The sequence below is a fragment of the Pteropus vampyrus genome, unplaced genomic scaffold (genome assembly GCF_000151845.1).
Source record: "Pteropus vampyrus isolate Shadow unplaced genomic scaffold, Pvam_2.0 Scaffold387, whole genome shotgun sequence".
NCBI classification, from domain to species: Eukaryota; Metazoa; Chordata; class Mammalia; order Chiroptera; family Pteropodidae; genus Pteropus; species Pteropus vampyrus.
The window spans coordinates 547,399-568,252 of NW_011889168.1; the positions used below are offsets into that span (position 1 = coordinate 547,399).

Genomic DNA, 20,854 nt, shown 5'->3' on the forward strand with positions numbered 1-20,854 from the left:
AACATGTATTTTCTCAAGATTCAGAATTTCTCCCTTGAACAAAACCAAAAAAATCTCACCATATTAAGTTTCTCTTAACTTCTCTTTTAAGTTGTATATTGGTCCCTATATACAGGATACCTCTTGGGCACAACCACATCCTCTCAGCACATCTTTTCACTCCAGCCATTTGCTACAGCAACCAGCAACCAGATGTGCAAGTTACTGACAGTACCTTCCTCAGCAGCCATTCTGATACATGAGCAAACCTGGAAACGTAAGAGAGTTAACATTCCAGGGAACACTTTGTTTGACCAATGAGAGATAAATACTCCTTTCCTTAGTTCTCTCAGGCGATCTATTCTGAGGTGCATTCCGTACAGCTCTTCAGAGGGGCCTTGATAGGACTGAGCCCCAGTAGCCTACAGAAGTGACCAATTAATTTGTCAACACACCCTTATGTCTTACAATCAAGATAGCCTTTCTTTTGTCAAGTAGTTCCTATGATCCAGGAAACATGTCTCACTTTTTAACTTGTTGAATTAATGCTTAATTTTCAGAGAGCAACACTATTTCTTTTTTTTTTCTATTATTTTATAAGCATCTTCTTTTCACCCTGATAAAGGTGGGTAGCTGAAAGAGAATGGAGGCAGAGCAGCAATCCTGTGAAAAAGTCTCAACTCCAGATGTCCAAGCCCTACTGTACCCTTGACCTAGTGATTCTTAAGACCTTCATAGGCAAAGTCTATAAAGACTCTTGCCCTCTACCTCACCTGCTAAATTGATCTCTCCGTGTAAAGTTTAGGCATGTGGGTCTTTCCAAAGCACTCCAGTAATTCTGGTGTGCAGCCTCAGTTGAAAATCGTTGATGTAGATGGATCAATCTACCAAAGAAGGAAACTGAATCCAACCAGTCATTAGCACTACCTCAACTAAAATATAGTCAAAACAATTGATACTTTCAGAATGAGTATGTGGAAAACTGAAAATCATCTCTCTGCAAAAAAAAAAAAAAAAAAAAAAAGGAGGGGCACACAGAAACATTCACTTCACAGAGTAGGTATAATCAGATTGTCAAATTCAGAATTACAATGAGAATTACAGGAATCCATTCATTTACTTTTTGAGACACTATGATGGCTTAAGTAGGCACCATAAGAGATATAAAAGATGAAAAGATTAATAAAAAACTGTCTCTGCTCTAAAGAATAGATAACACCAGTGCATTGAATAGGATGTAAAGAAATCACAAAAGTTATGATTTATCTTCCACTATTCATTTAAAGCTGCTTGGTGAGAAAAGTTTCTCCCCTTCTTCTGTTTGAAAACCCTGGCAGGTCTATGACTCTACCAATTACTCTTAAATTAGAGGAAATTTTAACGTTCGAGTCGCAAACCAAAGTTTCAATTCAGTAATTCGAATGTCAAATATTGTGGAACAATCAAATCCCTGAGCTTCATTTAGAGTTCAATTTTCTCCCCTCTTCCAGTTAGGACAAGCTTGAGGGGCTGTTGTGCCATTTTGCAGAAGCCTGTAATTAACTTTTCTTCTTCTCTACTCCTTGCTTAGCTTGCCAACTGTTGATTCTGGATTGAGCATGGAAAGGGAGGAGGGACAGGGGCTTATCGAACATTCTACTTAACTGATCCTTTTCTAAGAGTTTTATATGCTCTTGGCCTGGCTATTATGAGAATTGACTCTTCCTTATGGGGACATTTGTGAGTTTTTTTTTTTTAAGAGACGCTAGTGCTAGCTCTTTCTGACTTTAACTACCACAACACAGACAGTACCTCTCCTTTGATTAGTTAATTTTGATCTCCACTCAGCTTCTGCTTTACTGAAGTCTCTGTGGTATTCCTTCACTCTGCTCAAAAGCATGTTGAGCAGAATCCAGGGCTTTATATTCTTCAGGGGTGTGTCAAGTTCTCAAAGGGGTGTCCTTGCAACCCCTCTCACTAGACTTGAGATGAGAAGGTAGCACTCTGTTCTCCTCTGAGATGGGTTTGATTCAAAGCATGGCAGCTCTCTCTAAGAGATCTCTTTACCAATCTACCCCTTCAAAAACACACTTTTTTTATACCCTCAAAACTGGTGAGTAGTTCCAACAGAAAAGAAACTGGTTTTGACATTTTTCTTTAAAGTTTCCCCTTTTTGTCTATCTTAGGATTACCTTGGTAACCGATATCTAATGTAACTTGGAACAGCAGTCAAATAATATAATTTAACAAGATGGCACAACTGCAATATAATGTGTAAGTGCAGCATATGAGATCTATGTATGTAGCACTGGGATAACAAAGGGCTGCCTTGCCTAGCTGGAGGATGAATGGTCCAGGAGATTCCTGGAGAAGGTAATTCCTTATTTGACTCTTCCTTTTTTTTCATTCAATGAATATTTTTTCCAGTTTCATTAAAATATAATTGGCATGCAACATTGTATAAGGTGTATAGCATATGATTTGACTTACATATATCATGAAGTGATTACCACAATAAGTTTGGTTAGCATCCATCATCTCATATTGATAAAAAAATAAAAATAAAAACATATATATAATTTTCTTTGTGATGAGAACTCTTAGGATTTACTCTCTTAACAACTTTCATATATACCATACAGCAGTAACTATAGCCATAATGTTGTACATTACATTCCTAGTACCTATTTATCTTATAGCTGGAAGTTTGTACCTTTTGACCATCTTTATCCAATTCCCCACTCATCCCACCTCTGATAACCACAAATCCGACATTTTTTCTAAAAGTTTGTTTGTTTTAGATTCCACATGTGAGATCATACAGTATTTGTCTTTCTCTGTCTGACTTATTTCATTTAGCATAATACCCTCAAGGGCCATCCATGTTTTCACAAATGGCAATATTTCTTCCTTTATATGGCTGAATAATATTCCATTATATTTTTCTCACAATTCTTTTACCTATTTATTTGTTGATGGACACTTACATTGTTCCCATGTCTTGGCTATTGTAAAGAATGCTGCTACAAACATGGAGGTGCAGATAGCTCTTCGACATGGTGGTTTTGTTTCCTTTGGATATATTTTCAGAAGTGGAATTGCTGAATCATATGGCAGTTCTATTTTTAATTTTTTGAGGAACTTTCATACTATTTTCCATAGTGGCTGCACCAATTTACATCCCGACCAATAGTGTACAAATGTTCTCTTTTCTCCACATCTTTGTCAGCATTTGTTTTCTCTTGCCTTTTAGATGCTAGCCATTATAACAGGCATGAGGTGATATCACACTGTGGTTTTGATTTAATGAATGTATTAGAATTAGTAATGTTACTACTTTGAGGAGGGGAATTTTTTTGGAAGGGAGCATGCTTAAGAAGACACCCTTATGTCAAGTACATTATATTTTGACAGATTCAAAACACAAGATTTACAAAGAAAGTCTTTGTGGGTTTTTTAATTCTTTCATTTTGTCTCTAAAGTTCTTATCAGGAATGTAAATGTCACTATAAAATTAGAAACTCTATACTATTATTAATTAATACTAGGGAATTTCTTAAATTCCATTTATGCTAAGAATAACAGGCTCCATTTTCTAAGGGAGAGTGTGAGAATGGTCATTTATAAATTTAAAATACATCCTGATAAAAACTGACCTTGGGAGTTGAGAGGCATGACTGCTTTGAAATGATGATATCATTTGAAGAGTAGTTCAAATACAATTTAATGGACTGTGAAACTATAGTTTGAAATTAATGAGTGTACCTAGTAAAAATTTTTGCATCAATAAGGAATATAAAAGGTCAGTTGAAATACTATAATTACCTTAATAGTTAAAGGATCTTGTTTATTAATATGTCAATTATTTTTAGTTTTTTTTTGGGGGGGGTGAAAGCAAGGAGCTCTTTCTTTTAGCATCCTTATTATATCATTATAAATCATTTACCAAGTGTTCATACACACACACCACCCATGATGGATCACACTTTCAAAATACATGCATCATCTGGGCTTTAAGGAAATTTTGACTAAATGCTTTAAAGCCACAATTATATACTAATTTTGGATGTTGATTTGATCTGTCAAAACCTTGAAAGTCATTACCCCAAAAGAAAAAAAACAACAACTATCTGGTGAATCAACTTTATTGCATTAGAACAGTAGGAGTAGTATAGTAGTATCGCATAACAACTTAGTACAGAATAAATTCATACAAGGGGTCACCATCAGCAACCATGTCAGGGAGTAAAGGAGGGTTACTGGGGCATATATCACAGGAGGAGGGAAAAGCAATGGACCTGTGTTCTAGTCTCCAAAATATTAGTGGCTTATTGTGGACCTTGGGCAATTAAGTTCGACTTCTCTCAGCTTTAGGTGGCTTAACTCTAAGATAGAAGGTGAGGGCTAGATGGTCTCTATGGTCTTCCAGCTATAACAATACTGGATTCTAAGAACAAATGCAGAGAACTTGGAAGATGAGGATGTTGCAGGTTAGAGGAAGAACAAGTAAAAAGCTACAGAAGTGGGACAAAAACTATTTTTTTTGTGCATGGGCAAGGTGTGCTGTGGTTCAGCAAGGACCTTAAACAAGACTGCTTAACTACTGAGGAGATTCTTGGGGCAGTAAATTTGGAAATAGGCAGGACAGAGTGCTAAGCCAAGTAGGGGATAATAAGCAGGGACCAAAATGGAGATAGAGATACTGCTTCCCATGGTCAGTAGTCTGACTTATCTTCATGGTCCCCACCTCACTCTAGAGTCTGTATGTTTTCATGGAACTTTACTGCAACCCCTTCCCCAAACCCATACATCAAGTAAAGTAAGAAGAAGGTGTGGTTAAAGATGCCTTATCTTTAGACCCGTAAAAGTAGCCCTCTTTTGTGGGCTAGGAAGCCAAGAGCAATTGCTGAAAAGATGGTAGTCAGTCCAATCAGCCTCAGCAAGCCTGGCACAGAGGGCAAATGTCTCTCCAAAAAGGTCGTGGGAATGGGCTGTGCAGGGACGTCCTAGGTTTAGAGAACATTTGATATTAGTACAGGACTTATGCATTTTGCTACAGAAAGTCTGTATTTCCTCCAGTTCTCTGAACACGACCCACTCTTGCCAAACTCCAGGCTGTTAAACATAACATTCCTTCTGGTCATAACACTCATCCCATTCCCCTACTGAGCCCTTTCCTTAACTAATTCATCCTTCAACTCCCAGTTTATATGTCACTTCCTCAGGGAGTTTTTCCTGTGCCCCCAGGCTAAGATGTTCCATCTTTTTACATTCTCAGCATGTCTTCTTCATCACACTTGTGCTTTTTGGTTATCATCTGTTCTCTCAACCACACATTGAGCTCTGTGAAAGCACTGTTGTACCCTTATCACAGCAGCTGGTGCAGAATAGACGCACAATAAATATTTTTTGAGTTGAATAACTCTATAGTCTAATTAGCCTTCGATCTCATCTCTGACAGAAACATTAAGAGAATGAATTGGCCTGGCAGGGCTATTCTTTCTGGCTTCACACTTGATAGATGAATAACTTTGACCTTTTTGAGCCATGTGCTCCACAATGCATTTCACTCTATCTTGTATGTGTCCTTCCTTCCAGTCAGGAAGACTTCCTGGGTTTTATTACAAAAATAATAATGTATATATTGAAGATGCATTTTTAATCTCAATCTGTTCCATTTCATGCCATCTCTTTGCCCCTGGACAGGGATATGCTGACTTATCGTCCTTTCATTTCCTATCCCCTGTTGAGAATCACCAGGTCACAGATTTATTCAGCAGACATGTGTTGAGTTCTTAATATATCTAAAGCTCTCTGATAAAAAAAAATCATATTTTCCTAATAACCTGTAATGAATGTGGCAGCTACAAATTTATAAAAGTTCTTCCAAATCTCTCACCTCTACCCTAACTCATGGTATCTCTTTAAACATCCATGGATTGAATCACTTAGAGAAAGGCATGTGAATATATACAAGAGTGTTCTTTTTGCAAATAATTGCTTTTAGAGGAAAGAGATTTAAATTCATGAAATAAAATATAACCTACCACAGACTCTGGTTCAGACTGCCAAATTTCATCCTCTGGGATCTTCCTCATGGCATGCAGGATCTGAAAAATAAGAATATCCTGGTGAATAACAAAAGCACCACCACCTTTCTCCTAATCACTCTTTAAATAAAGGATTAACTGAGTCTCAGGATAGTTATCAACACCACCAGGGTAAAAGCTAACATAGCCCACTCAACCTTTAAAAGTCTCCAAAAAGTCTTTCACTGATTGCATAAGACGCTCTAATCATTAGACTCACCATAAATTGTAGTAGTTGTGAAGATACCTTAATATGGATGAGACCAGAGGAATTGTCGGCAAATATATAAAGGAATTTTAAGTTCTAATAGAAATATGTTTGGCTCTACAATATTAGACCTAGGTTATCTCTCAAGTACATCCATAATGATCTTTTGCCCTATGGGCTCTTTTTACCTTAGGTGACATGATAGATATTTTTGTTACTTTTGGGGTAAGGTGTTCGCTTTACCTGAGACTACTGTTAAAATTGTGTTTCATACGTCTTCAGATGGAGATTACTGGTGAGTTGACCTCCAGAATCTCAGACATCTTTGACCTGCTTGTCAGGACTATGAGTTGCCTCTTTCCCCACAGACAGTGATACTATGCCCTACCTCTCGGGCTGCTCTCTCCCCAGCCTCCACAGCACCCTCCATGTAGCCACTCCAGTGTGTGGCAGTCTCAGTGCCTGCAAAATAAATCTTTCCCACTGGCTGGCGTAGAATCCTTGAAACAAAAACAAAGAGGTAGCAATGGTCAGTTTCAGAGAACCAGAGAAGAATCTTCCCACAAAGACAAAGGTTGGTTGATTTTCTCAGATTGTAAACATCAGGAGTACATTGCCAGTTTTGGAATAGTGTTCACAAGTTCCTCCAAGTCTTGCAGGACCCATCACTGACAAAATGTAATAAAAGCCAAAGTCCATTCCTGCATCGAGAGCTTACAAGAAAAGAGACTGACATCAGTGGAACACATATTTGCTTCATCTACATGAAGTTAGAGACTATAAGAGCCCAGTTATGAGTAGCTCCTCCTATGACACACCAACTCTCTATAAGCTGACATATGCCCCCAGTTCCCTATCTGTCTATTTTACCAGAGAACTTGGTAAATCACTTTCTTTCACTGAGCTCTGACTGCTCATCTCTTAAATGTCATGGTCCAATGATTTTAAGACCTTTTCCATTAGTAATATGTAACAAATCTGTAAGTCTGACTATAGTTCCAAACCTAACATTCATTGAGCTTTATAAGTGTTAAAAGTTTTACTGGAGTTTGGAGAAACATGGTGGAGGAGAGACATCCCCAGATCTCTCCCCTTGAAACAAAAATAAGTTGAACATCTAAAACTCAACAAAAAACACCCACTGTACACCAGCACGTCTGAGCATGGGATCTGCACATAAGAGCTATCACAGGTCAGAACTCTGGGTGTCGGGTGGTGGACCGGAAGAAAAAGAAGCTGCCTCTCACAGACAGAGCTCACTGTAGGAAGAGGGGGAGGATAGAAGGCACAGTGAATTCCCTGAACAGCCATGCCTGGGAGAGCTGTGAGCTCTAGGCAGCTGGCAGCAGGGCCTAGTCATCAAGGCAGAATGCAGAGAAGCAAGGACAGCAGAGAAACAACAATTGATTTTTACTAGCTGCGGTTGCAAAACCGAGGCTGAACTGCAGTCCCCATCCCCCAACCCAGAAGACTCCTCCCCTATATCCGCCAAGAATGAACACCTCAGAGCCCCAGGGGGAATCTGAGCAAACGCTACCAAAACTGTCGCTAACACTGACAAGGACTGAGACTGAGGGTAGCGAGTGTGATTAAATATTTGTAATAAAAAAAGGCATTATTAAGGTGTTATATAAAGCAGGAATCCAAGAGGCTTACATGCCACCTACTGGAAAACAAAAGAAAAACACTTTTTTGCAACAGGCTAAAGAGAGACTTTTATATAATAAATCTTCCTTCAGAAAACAAAAAAACAAAAAACAAACAAACAAAAAAACCCAGCAAAATACACTTCCATTAATGCCCAGGTGAAGAAATAGTCCATTAAACACCATGAACAACCAAGGTGACAAGGCCCCTCAGAAAGAAAGAGAAAAATCTCTAAAAAATAAGCTTACAGACATAGAAATATGCGACTTAAATGACAGAGAATTCAGGTTAGTACTTCTGAAAAAACTCAATGAGATCCAAAACAACTCAAATCAACAATTTCAGGAATTGAAAAAACACCTAGAAGAGCAGAGCAAAGAGACTGAAACCCTCAAAAAGAACCAAATAGAACTTCTGGAGATGAAGAACACACTGCAAGAGTTGAAAAATGAAATAGCAAGCTTGGGAAATAGAGTCAACCAAATGGAGGAAAGGATTAGTGATATCGAAGACAGAAATCTAGAAATAAATTGGAAGGAAGAAGAGAGAAACCAAAGAATGAAACATAATGAAAGAGAAATTCAAGAACTAGCTGATACCATCAGGAGAAGAAACATAAGAATAATGGGCATTATCGAAGCTGAGGAAAAGGAACAGGGATTAAGAAGCATTTTCAAACAAATAGTTGACGAGAATTTCCCAAATCTAAGGAATGAGCTGGAGATTGCAATTCAAGAAGTCAATGAAAAATCCAATTATCTCAACCCAAAAAGGCCTTCACCAAGACATATTTTATTAAAATTATCAAAAATCAATGACAAAGACAGAATTCTCAAGGCAGTCAGGGAGAAAAAAAAGATAACTTATAAAGGAAAACCCATAAGATTATCCTCGGACTTCTCAGTGCAAACCTTCCATGCCAGAAAGAAATGGAATCAAATATTTAAACTATTAAGTGAAAGAAGCTACCAGCCTAGAATAATGTATCCAGCTAAGCTCTCCTTTAGATATGAAGGAGAAATTAAAACTTTTCCAGACATACAAAAATTGAGGGAATTCTCACTACAATGCTTGCACTATAGAAAATACTGAAAGGGGTCACCTCACCTAAAACAAAAAGACCAAAATAATTACATAATTAGGAGTAAAGTGACCATTGGGCAAATAGAAGCAGAGGAGTGCAACCCTTACTAAGAACAGGACATTATAAGTTTAAATAATAAGAACAGAATTGTTATAACAAGATAGTAATGAACATTCAGCAAACATAAGAACAATTTGAGATAACAATGACTGAAAAGGGGAGGATTCAAAGATCCAAATTCGCAAAGGAGAATGGAGATAAGGCACGCACAGAACAAAATAGACGACTGTATATATTTAACTATCATTTACATATTCGTAATAGCAACCACACACCAAAGATTAAGAACTGAAATATATACCACGAAACAAGAAGAATCAGAGGCAAAACCCACAAAAGCCAACCAAAAGAAAGAAAACAGAAACACAAGGACAAGGAAGCAATAGAAACACTGAGCTACCAGAAAGCAAAAGTTAAATGGCTATAAGAAGACCTCATATTTCAATAACCACTCTAAACGTAAATGGATTGAACTCACCAATAAAAAGGCACAGAGTTGCAAAATGTATCAAAAAACAAAACCCAACCATATACTGCCTCAAGGAGACATCTCAGCTCCAAAGACAAATATAGACACAAAATGAAAGGGTGGAAAATGATATTGCAAGCAAATGGCATTCAGAGAAAAGTGGGAGTAGCGGCACTAATAACAGACAGAATAGATTTCAAAATAAAAAAGGTAAAGAAAGATACTGAGGGACACTTCATAATGATAAAAGAAATCATGCACCAAAAAGACATAACACTTATTAATATCTATGCTCCCAATCAGGGAGCCCTGAAATATGTAAAGCAATTACTAACAGTTCTAAAAGGAGAAACAGACCAAAACACTATCATAGTAAGGGACCTAAATACAAATCATCCAAACAGAAAATCAATGAGGAAATAACATCCTTAAATGACACATTAGCCCAACTGGACATAATTGACATTTACAGAGCCTTCCATCCCAAAACAGTTGCTTATACATTTGTCTCTAGTGCACATGGAACATTCTCAAGAATTGACCACATACTGGGACACAGAGATAGCCTCAACAAATATGAGAGGGCTGGAATCATACCAACCATATTCTCTGATCATAATGCTTTAAAACTAGACATCAAATGCAGAAAGAAATCAGAAAGAACCACAAATACATGGAGATTAAACAACATGCTACTGAAGAATAACTGGGTCAGAGAAGAAATAAAAAGGGAGATCAAGAGATACATAGAAACGAATGATAATGATAATAAACCATATCAAATCTTGTGGGACACGGCAAAAGCGGTCATATGAAGAACATTCATATCATTACAGGCCTATCCAAAAATAAGAACGAGCCCAAATAAACAATGCTTCATCTTAAAAAACTAGAAAAGAAAGAACAAATGAAGCCTAAAGTCAGCAGAAGAAAATAAATCATCAAAACTAGAGCAGAAATAAATAAAATTAAAAACAACAACAAAAAAATGATAGAAAAAATAAATGCAACAAAGATCTAGTTCTTTGAAAAGGTTAATAAAATTGACAACCCCCTGGCTAGACTCACTAAAGAAAAAAAGAGAAAGGACACAAATAAACAAAATCAGGGATGAAAGAGGGGAAATTACAACTGACATCGCAGAACTACAAAGGATCATACAAGAATACTATGAAAAAGTATATGACACCAAATATAATAACCTAGAAGAAATGGACCAGTGCTTAGAAAAATACAACCTTCCTAGACTGAATCAAGAAGAACTGGAAAATTCAAATAGACCAATCAGCAGTAAGGAAATTGAAACAATCATCAAAAACCTACCAAAAAGTAAAAGTCCAGCCCAGATGGCTTCACCAGTGAATTCTGCCAAACGTTCAAAGAAGATTTAATACCTAGTGTCCTCAAATGCTTCCAAAAAATCAAAGAAGAGGCAATACTTCCCAACTCATTTTATGAGGCCAATGTTACTCTGATACCAAACCTGATAACACAAAAAAAGAAAACAACAGACCAATATCTCTCCTGAACACAGATGCAAAAATCCTAAAGAAGATACTAGCAAACTGAATACAGCAACATATTAAAAAGATTATTGAAGCCCACCATATATTAAAAAGATTATTGAAGCCCACCGACATATTAAAAAGATTATTGAAGCCCACCACAATCAGGTGGGCTTCATCCCAGAGGCACAAGGATGGTTCAATATAGGCAAATCAATTAGTGTGATGCACCACACAAACAAATTAAAAAATAAGAATCATATAATCATATCAATAGATGCAGAAAAAGCCTTCAACAAGATACAGCATCCATTTATGATGAAAACACTTCACAAAATCGGTATAGAAGGAAAGTACCTTAACATAATAAAGGCCATATATGACAAGCCTTCAGCCAACATTATATTTAATGGTGAAAAACTAAAAACCTTCTCTCTAAGATCAGGAAAAAGGCAAGGCCATCCACTAATGCCACTCTTATTCAATATAACATTGGAGGTTCTAGCGAATGCAATCGGACAAGAGAAAGATATAAAAGGCATCCAAATAGGAAACAAAGAAATCAAATTGTCACTATTTGTGGATGACATGATTCTTGATATAGAAAACTCTAAAGTCTCCACAAGAATACTACTAGAAACAATAAGCAAATACAGTAAAATCTCTGGATACAAAATCAACGTTCAAAAATCCATAGTGTTCCTGTACTGTAATAATGAAGCGTCAGAAAAAGAAGTGGAAAAATAATTCCTTTTGCGATTGCAACAAAAAGAATAAAATACCTAGGAAAAAAATGTAACCAAACAAATGAAGGTCCTATATAATGAAAATTATAAGACTCTATTAAAAGAAATCAAAGAAGATACAAAAAAATGAAAAGATATTCCGTGTTCTTGGGTTGGAAGAATGAACATAGGTTAAAATGACCATATTACCTAAAGCATTATACAGAGTTAATACAATCCCCATCAAAATCCCATTGGCATTTTTTAAAGAAACAGAACAAAAAATCATCAGATTTGTATAGAAGCACAAAAGACCCCGAATTGTCAAAGCCATCCTGAGAAAAAAGTATGAGGCTGGAGGTATCACTCTGCCCAACCTCAAAATATACTACAAAGTGACAGTAATCAAAATGGCATGCTATTGGCCGCAAAACAGACACATGGACCAGTGGAACAGAATTGAGAGTCCAGAAGTAAACCCATATATATATTGGCGAATAATTTTTGACAAAAAAGCCAAAAAATACAGTGGAGAAAAGAAAGCCTCTTCGATAAATGGTGCTGGGAAAACTGGAAAGCCACCTGCAAAAGAATGAAACTAGACTGTTGTCTATCACTACACACCAAAATTAACTCAAAAATGAATTAAGGACCTGAATACAAGACCTGAAACAATAAAATTCATAGAAGAAAACATAAGTACTAAACTGAAGGACCCTGGACTTAAAGATGATTTTATGACTTTGACCTCAAAAGCAAGGGAAGTAAAAGCTAAAACAAATGAATGTGACTTCATCAAACGAAAAAGCTTTTACTCAGCAAAAGAAGTCATCAACAAGGTAAAGAGACAACCACCTGAATGGGAAAATATATTTGCAAGCAACGCCTCCGATAAGGGCCTAATATCCAAAATATACAGAGAACTCATACAACTCAATAACAACAAAAAGACAAAGGATCTAATCAAAAAATGGACAGAGGACCTGAACAGACACTTTTCCATAGAGGACATACAAAAGGCCAACAAATATATGAAAAGATGTTCAACATCGCTAGCTATTAGGAAAATGCAAATCAAAACCACAATGAGATATTATCTCACACTTGTTAGAAAGGCTGTAATCAACAGAACAAGTAATAACAAATGTTGGAAAGGATGTGGAGCAATAGGAACCCTCATACTCTGCTGGTGGGACTGCAACTGGTACAGCCGCTATGGAAAACAGTATGAAGTTTCCTCAAAAAATTAAGAATTGATCTACCATATGATCCAGCAATCCCTCTTCTGCGTATTTACTCCAAAGACTTGAACACTCATATCCAAAAAGATATTTGCACACTGATGTTTATAGCAGCATTATTTTCAGTGGCCAAGACATGGAAGCAACCGAAGTATCCTACAATAGATGATTGGCTAAAGAATCGGTGGTACATATATACAATGGAATATTACTCAGCCATAAGAAGAGATGAAATCCTGCCATTTGCGACAACATGGATGGACCTCAAGATAATCATGCTAAGCAAAACCAGCCAGACAGAAAAAGTTGAAAATCACATGATATCACTTATATGTGGGTTATAAACCTAAAAGCAACAAATGAACAAGACAAACAGAGACTCATGGACATGAACTATAGACATGTGGTTACCAGAAGGTAGGGGGGAGGGGGGAAGCAGACGGGGTAAAGGGGGTCAAATATGTGGTGACAGAAAGAAATCTAACTATTGGAGGTGAGCACACAGTGGGGGTGTGTGTGTGTGTGTGTGTGTGTGTGTGTGTGTATATATATATGCCTTACTGTTAAAGTGTACAGTTGAAACATTGGATTTCGTTAAGCAATGTCAGCATAAAAGCATAAAAAATTTAAAAAATTAAAAAAAGAAACAATTAGTCCTGAAAAAACGGGGAAAAAAAGTGTTTTACTGCATTAAATTACGACAGTTAACATCTGTTGGGTGCCAAGCACTCTTCTAAGTTTATTAATCCTCACCATATACCTATGAGGTTGGTACTATTATTATCCCCATTTTGTAGATGAGCATATATAGAGGTAGAGAGACTGAGGTGGATATTGTGATGCACTGTTCGGAGCCTCCTTCAAGAATGAAGAACTTATTTTTAGCTGGTGGAAGTGCTGCCAGAACATGGTTTTCTGATGTCAGTCCTCATTGGAGATTGCTTCTGCTGAAGAAAATTAAAATTGCCTTGCACAAAATCATGCCTCCTTCCAGCAGCAGTGCATCTAATGACTGATCATCATGGGGCTATAATGACCTGACTCCTTTGCCTCACTTGGAACAACTCTTAAGGGTCATCCTAGCTCCAGAGAAATCTATGAGAACAGCCGAGGCTTTCATTGGAATTGCATCCCAGCCCAGCTTCTCTCTCTGCCCTCCTCTGCTTCCTTCCTCTCTCACAAGTATTGATACCAAGGACTCTCCTTAGTACATATTCTGTATGCTAATCTTTGTTTCAGAGTCTGCTTCCTGGAGAACCTAAGCAGCAACAAAGACAAAGTAATTTGCTCTAGGTCACAGTTAGTGAGTGACAGAAGTGGTATTTGAACCAAGGCCATCTGACTCCAGAGCCCACGATCTTAACAACTTGGTTATACTTCTTTCTATTGAATTATTTCTTTAATATTTTCAAAGAACTCTATTACATAGCTACTAGTACCGTTATCTCATTTTATATACAAAGAAACAGAGGTTAGGAGAAATGTGCAGTTACTTTCCAAGAGTCACACTGCTAGAAAATAGCAGAACTAGGATTTGAACTAGATCTACCATTTGTCAAGGTCTCTGTTTTTATCCTCTATGCTTTGCCTAGTATATTGTCATCACTAGTTAACAAAGAATGCCCATATGCTACACAAAGGGGCAGAAGTGTCACAGCACTTGGCTTCTAAGAGGGGCAGTTTGTTGTTACCCTGACAAAAGTGTCATAAGGAAGCATGCCATACCTATCCCAGGTTTCCATTATACAGGTAAGGGATGTGGATGTCCAGAGTTAGCATTTCATGCTTTCTAAGTCAATGCTGTACACCACCGAGCCTTTTATCAGAAAACCAAACAGGCTGGCTTGAATTGGTGGGTTTTCCTTCATGGGCCCTTATTGTAGCCATAAAGAAGAAAAGGAATAGGTAATAGGAGAGAAAATATTATAGAATATTAGAATACTGATGATAATACTTGGAATAATCTGGAGCGATCCATAGCCAGTGTGGGCTGGAGAGCCTAAGGGTATTCAGGAAGGGTGCCCTGCAAAAGAAGGTAAATTTGCTTTTTCCATGTTCATTAAACAATGCTGTTTTCACAATATGTTCTCTTTTTTTCAAACAGGGAACTAACCTCTGGGAAATCTCTAGGAGGCCTGGCCAAATCCTAGAATTAAATATTGGAAGAGAGAATAAAGGCTTAGAGAATTAATCGTGCTAACAATTGAAGTGTAAAAATGCAAAATGTAAGAATTAATTTCAAACCAAAAGATATATTTTCTCCACTTATCGTGTGGAAATTTTCCCTTAGGAAAAGAAGTCTAACAGCTAGCGAAGGAAAATCCTGGCTTCTTCCTTTACAGGTGAGTAAATAGACAGTATACATTCACGAAAAAGGGTATTTCCATGTATATTTTCTCATGGCTTGGTAGAGTAAAATATCTCCTTATGTGTTTTTCTGCTTAATAGTTACAGTTTTTCAGTCTATCTAGAAGTAAAATTCATTAAGAAATGTGTATTTATTCTATACTAAAGTTGTACTGTCAATACTGTCCTCTGTCTTCCATCTGGAAGTGGAACATTTTCTGTGTACTTCCAGGGCCATGAAGATAAAACTCCTTGCAGTATCCCTAATGTCATGGACCTGGAGGGTGAAAGCAAGCCCTGTGGGCAGGTAATCCTTGCTCAGGCTGAGAGTTATGTCACTAAGATATGCTGTGCTTTAGTTTCCATACAAATTCCCTTACAAATTGAAGCTAATGCTATGAAGCCTGACACATGTCCCTGGGAAGGAATAAAGATGAAAAGGGGCAGTACCATGTCACCATCAATGCCTTCTACAATGGAATTTATCTTCTCTCCTATGGTCAGGGTCAGGCCAGTGCAGGCGAGTGTCCTTTTTCTTCCCACACTCCACTTCCTAAAGGCATTTTCCTAACACAGTTTATGGGATTGACCACTTCATAGTCAGAAATCTAATCACATCACAAGCCAAAAACAAAAGTGATGCTCTGATTGGCTTTTCTCTGTTGAACAGTTAAATTTTATATTCCTGAATGAGCTATATGAGGCAAAGAATCCTATCCACCTTTATGATTCTCCATTCCATCCTCAATATCACCCAGAGCCCATGCAGAACTTTTCCTCTGACATTCCATGAACTTGTAGAGTTTTAAACATTTGCTCATACAGTTCCATCTGCCTAGAGTGCATTACCCAATAGCCTTTCTCTGCCCTCTACAATCTTCTGGTAGTATAGGTATTATGAAGCCTTTTTAGATTTCTCTAAGACTAGCCTGTCCCTTCCTGGATCCCCATGGCATTTTTATGCCTCTCTATTAGAGTACTTACCACTGTGCATTAGAGTCGTCGTTTGATGTTCTCTTCTCTCCCCATGCCCGTCCCAGCCCCTAACACTGTCAGCTACTTCACAACAGAGAGGGCTTTACTTGGTATCAAAGATCTGAGCACAAAGCTTGGCAAATGGTTGGCACTTAGCCAATAAATGCTGAATGAAACCATTACTATTGACATATTCTATACTCACCATATCCAAAAATTAACTTAATGACCCAGTAGCTAATCAGCTGGTGTCCTTTGACCCCAGAATGTTCTCATAGATGATATTTTGCCATCTTCAGGTAGATGATAAAAGTGCTAACCAAAGTTATTATGTATCTTCTCACAGGTAAGTTTTAATCCTTCTTTGACCAGTTTTCATGGACAGATTGATTAGTCATTTACATTTATTCACATTCTCTTTTAATTACACTCTTGACAGCCTTTCATTCACTACTCTACATTTCTTATTTTATTTAGATTGAGATCTTGGCATTAAATTATTGCTTGGTTTAGTATTACTCTCATAGTCATAATAATTACTATTATATCATTAATTCACACCTGTTGTCATCAAATGCAATTAACTAGCACCAATGAGTGATACTTGGGTGCACAATACTGTTAATGCTAAAAAACGTTGAAATATGCACTTTGGGTGAACTGTATGGTATGTGAATTATATCTCAATAAAGATGTTAAAAAAATAACACACTGATTAGTAACTTACTGATGATTGTCTATTGTATTGTCTATCTGGTGCTTTCTCATACACCTACTAAGGAAAGTGAGGTTCAGAGTAGTGAGGTGACCTATTCAGGATGACAAAGTTTGCTATTGCTAGAACTCATTTTGTTTTTATAATGCTATACCCATGTTGGCGCTTATATAGTTCTATTTGAGGAAGTTTTTCTGAGCTCTAAACTCAGTATAAAGACATTTCTTCTGACAATGTAAGTGAACTCTCTGACTATCTAAATTCTTATTTTGATGCTGCAACCTTCTTTGGTTATATTGATTGGGATTGCTCCATCAAATAAATTAAGAGCAAAGACACCTCTATGATGCAGAATTATGACTTCATTCACAAGATTCACATGATGCAGAGGAAAGTAGAGATTTTAAAATGATTTCAAAGAAACAGAAGAGCTATATGAACCTGTTTAGAGTTTGGATTCAGGTTCAGGGCATTTCAATTAGAGCTCAGCACACTTTTACTCTACCTTCCATATTGAGTCATGATTCCTGGGGGGAAGTAGGTTGTGTAGCAACCTCCTGAGTACTGTTCTTCACACCAGTTCTTCTCTTCATAGTGCACCGGCTGCAAGGCAAAGTGACAAAAGCTTGAAGGAGACTCAAAAGAAACTATCTAATCTAGAATAAATCAAACACAGTTCAGTAGACTTCATATTGAAGAACCATTATATGTCTGAAGTAGAGCCTTATTATCCTGATGTTTTTAGAGATATATCTTTGTGCAAGTAAATAAATGTCCTTGGTAATAAACTTTAAGAAGTTCTGACTTCGGAAAGTTTTCTCAGTTGGTTCATTCATGTCTCAGATACTGTTAATAAACTGCAGTTGTCTAGTTCTATTTTTAAATTAGTCTTAACTATTAATAAGTTTTAGTGCCTAATGATTTCAAGACAAGTTTAAAAAATTATTTATGCTTCCGGAGTAGTTGGAGCAGAGAAAAGCAGAAAAATAAGTCTGTCAAGGGAAAGGGTTGACCAGATTCATGTTTCTGGTGGAATTAAGTTTTGTTGAGGGAAGCTAGACAGGTGAATTGATGTTTTCATGGGATGTAGGCAATTCTGTTGGTGATACTTGTAAGAAACTATTGGTCTGAAAAATATATTTTTGCCATGAACATGCATTACACTTAGAGGAGATTTTGCAAACCTTGAGCTCTTTATTTTTAAATAATTAAACATGAGTGTCATTATTAAACATGATTTTGAAAAGATAAAGTCAACATGGCAAGTTTTACAATAAAAATGTTAGTTTAAAAATAGATTTTTAAAAAATGTTTTGTTTAAAAAATATGCAGTCGCATATAGGACTTTGGATAGTCATTTGTAACACATCCTATTTACAAAGCACTAGACCTTGCCTGAGGAGTGTAAGTTGCTCCAGGCCTCTAGTGGTGTCCCCACTCTCCTAACCAGCCCTCTTTCTTCTCTTCATCTGAGAGTGACAACCACCTCATGAGCACCCTTCTCTGGCTGTTTCCTGCCAATCAGAAGGAAGGATGGACTTCAACTTTCACTTCCTAAGACTTGCTTCCTTCCACACAACAGACAACAAAGAAAGAGTAAAGCAAATGCCCCTCTCTATGCCAAGAGAAATCAAGGACAGGACCAGCTCTTTTTTATCATCAGCAATTAATCACCCACATCCATCTTAGAAAAAGAGACTGCCATATATATGTTAACATATAGTATGTGTGTGTGTGTGTGTGTGTGTGTGTGTGTGTGTGTATATATTTATACTCATTTTATACTCATTTCATATATGGCAGATATATATATCTATATCTCTATCTATATATCTATCTATATATATATAGATAGATAGATAGATAGGGTATCTATTATATATATATATAGATAGATAGATAGAGATATAGATATATATATATATTTGGTTTTATTACTTCACTCACAGTACCCTTGAGCCTAGAGGCTATGTTTATATTTAAACTTGCTAAATGGTATATGAAAGCAAAAAATTAAGCAAAATACATTCCTCGTTATTATTGTTTTTCTCCAAACCAATCAATTAATTATTCTTGTTCATTTGCCAAAAAAGAACTCCAGAAATCCTTAAGAGCACATGTTTTCACCTATATCAAGTACAGGAAAAAATTTATGCTTTAAAAGAATGAATAAACAATACAAATTCAAAAGCCACAACAATTTGACTAGAAGAAGCAAGTACTGTGTAGTTGAGCAAGATAAGTGTTAGAATAATAAGATTAAGCCATGTAGTTGCTCAACTAGGTGTGCACTACAGAAATGTGGATTTAAAAGGCTTAATATTCTTAGTTGCCTCATTAGATTTTTCTCACACTTTAACTGTTCATTTACATATCAGTCTCCATTGCCTTCAAATGTTTCATGGATAACTGGATTTAATAATCACTTTCAAAAGATGACTTAATCCACATCAAAACATTAAAAACCCAGCAGTCTGGTAAATGTAATGAGAACACCAACTCATTGCTAAAAAAAAAAAAAAAAAAAAAAGATAAGGGAGACAGTTATTGCTATTGGTTATGATGAGCATATTGGGCCCTGAGACTGTCACGAAATATCCTACCACACTGCCTCCCTACCCCAGCCTCACCCCTCCTTTGATCATCTGCAAGGTACTACTAGTTTAACTAGAAGATCAGTTTCCTCAGGCTACTTCCAAAAATGTCTAGGAAACTCAGCTGACAAGGCTGACTTTGAATCAATCAGCATGTCTTCCCTGAACCTCTAATATTCAAAGATAAAAGAGGGCAAAAAGGGATGTTCAGAAGTGGAGCAGGCAACCCTAATTTTGCTTGCAAGACAGTGGGGATAGGTTGGGTGTGAAGAAGTGCTTATATGCTAGTTTATATATACAAATGAGACTCTGGTTTCTTTACAAATCAACAGAGAAAGACAAAACTCTTTTCATCCGAATCCTGGCTGCTAGGGTGTAGGAGCTCAGTAGGGGTAGCAGAAGCTCCCCTCTTTTATACCCTGACAGAGCTGAGAGCAGAGTGGCTCAATACCCTGCTCCAGGAAGAGCTCTGAACTCAAGAACAAGTGTAGCACAGCAGTGTTGCAGAGTTCCTGAGCTGCTACCAGACCAGTCAGGGCCCATATTCTTTGAGACAATTTAAAAGTTGACCAGCCCTGTGCAGGCCCCTCTGAGAATATATCAGGGAAAACATGAGCTCTATGGCCCTACTTATGAGCCTATCCCTACTAGCCCCTTGAGGACAAAGCAAGAGCTTTAACCCATATGGAAGGAATGGGAAGCAGCCTTACCTGCAAAGCTTCTTGGGAGCCCAGAACTTTTGCATAGAGCTCACAAAGTCTATTCAACCTATGGGAGGAGGAGGGTGGGGGTAGACAAAAGTAAAAATGAAGGAAGGAAGTAAAAGAGGCACCTATTCCCTCATTTAAAAAGACTCTGTAAGACATTACTTTCACTTGACATTTCATTTTAAATTTTCAAAACAAGGCATCTCATTCTATCTGAAGTGTCTTAAATCTATGAGGTCATAAGTAATGAAAATAAAGCGATGTATTGCCTGAAGCACTGCAGGCACATGGCAATTTGTTCATTCATTCAAAAATTCATTGTGTACCTCTTATGTATCAGTCAATCTGCTAAGCACTGAAGATTCTGGGAGGATCCAGACCTGACCATTGCTCTCCCCGTTCCTCCTCCTATCCAACTACAAAGCCATGGGCAGAGTGGGAAAGGAGGGAGCAGAAAAGGCTTTGAATTCTGCTTCTGCATCTTATGTATTATAAGGTCTGGAGCAGATTATTTAAGTTTTCAGAGTTAGT

At 37.1% G+C, this 20,854-nt stretch overlaps 1 protein-coding gene across 1 annotated transcript in view; it reads right to left on the bottom strand.

Annotated features, from left to right (window-relative positions):
- Window positions 1-4,699: 4,699 nt before the first annotated feature.
- Window positions 4,700-20,854, bottom strand: part of MAOB (monoamine oxidase B) — a 112,624-nt gene continuing 96,469 nt past the window's right edge. Inside the window, exons 11-15 of the mRNA XM_011380023.2 lie at window positions 20,327-20,384; window positions 17,528-17,625; window positions 6,644-6,755; window positions 6,006-6,068; window positions 4,700-4,964 (exon numbers count right to left, since the gene is read on the bottom strand). Coding sequence (XP_011378325.1) covers window positions 4,812-4,964; window positions 6,006-6,068; window positions 6,644-6,755; window positions 17,528-17,625; window positions 20,327-20,384 — 484 coding nt within the window. The 3' untranslated portion in view covers window positions 4,700-4,811. The remainder of the gene's footprint in view (window positions 4,965-6,005; window positions 6,069-6,643; window positions 6,756-17,527; window positions 17,626-20,326; window positions 20,385-20,854) is intronic.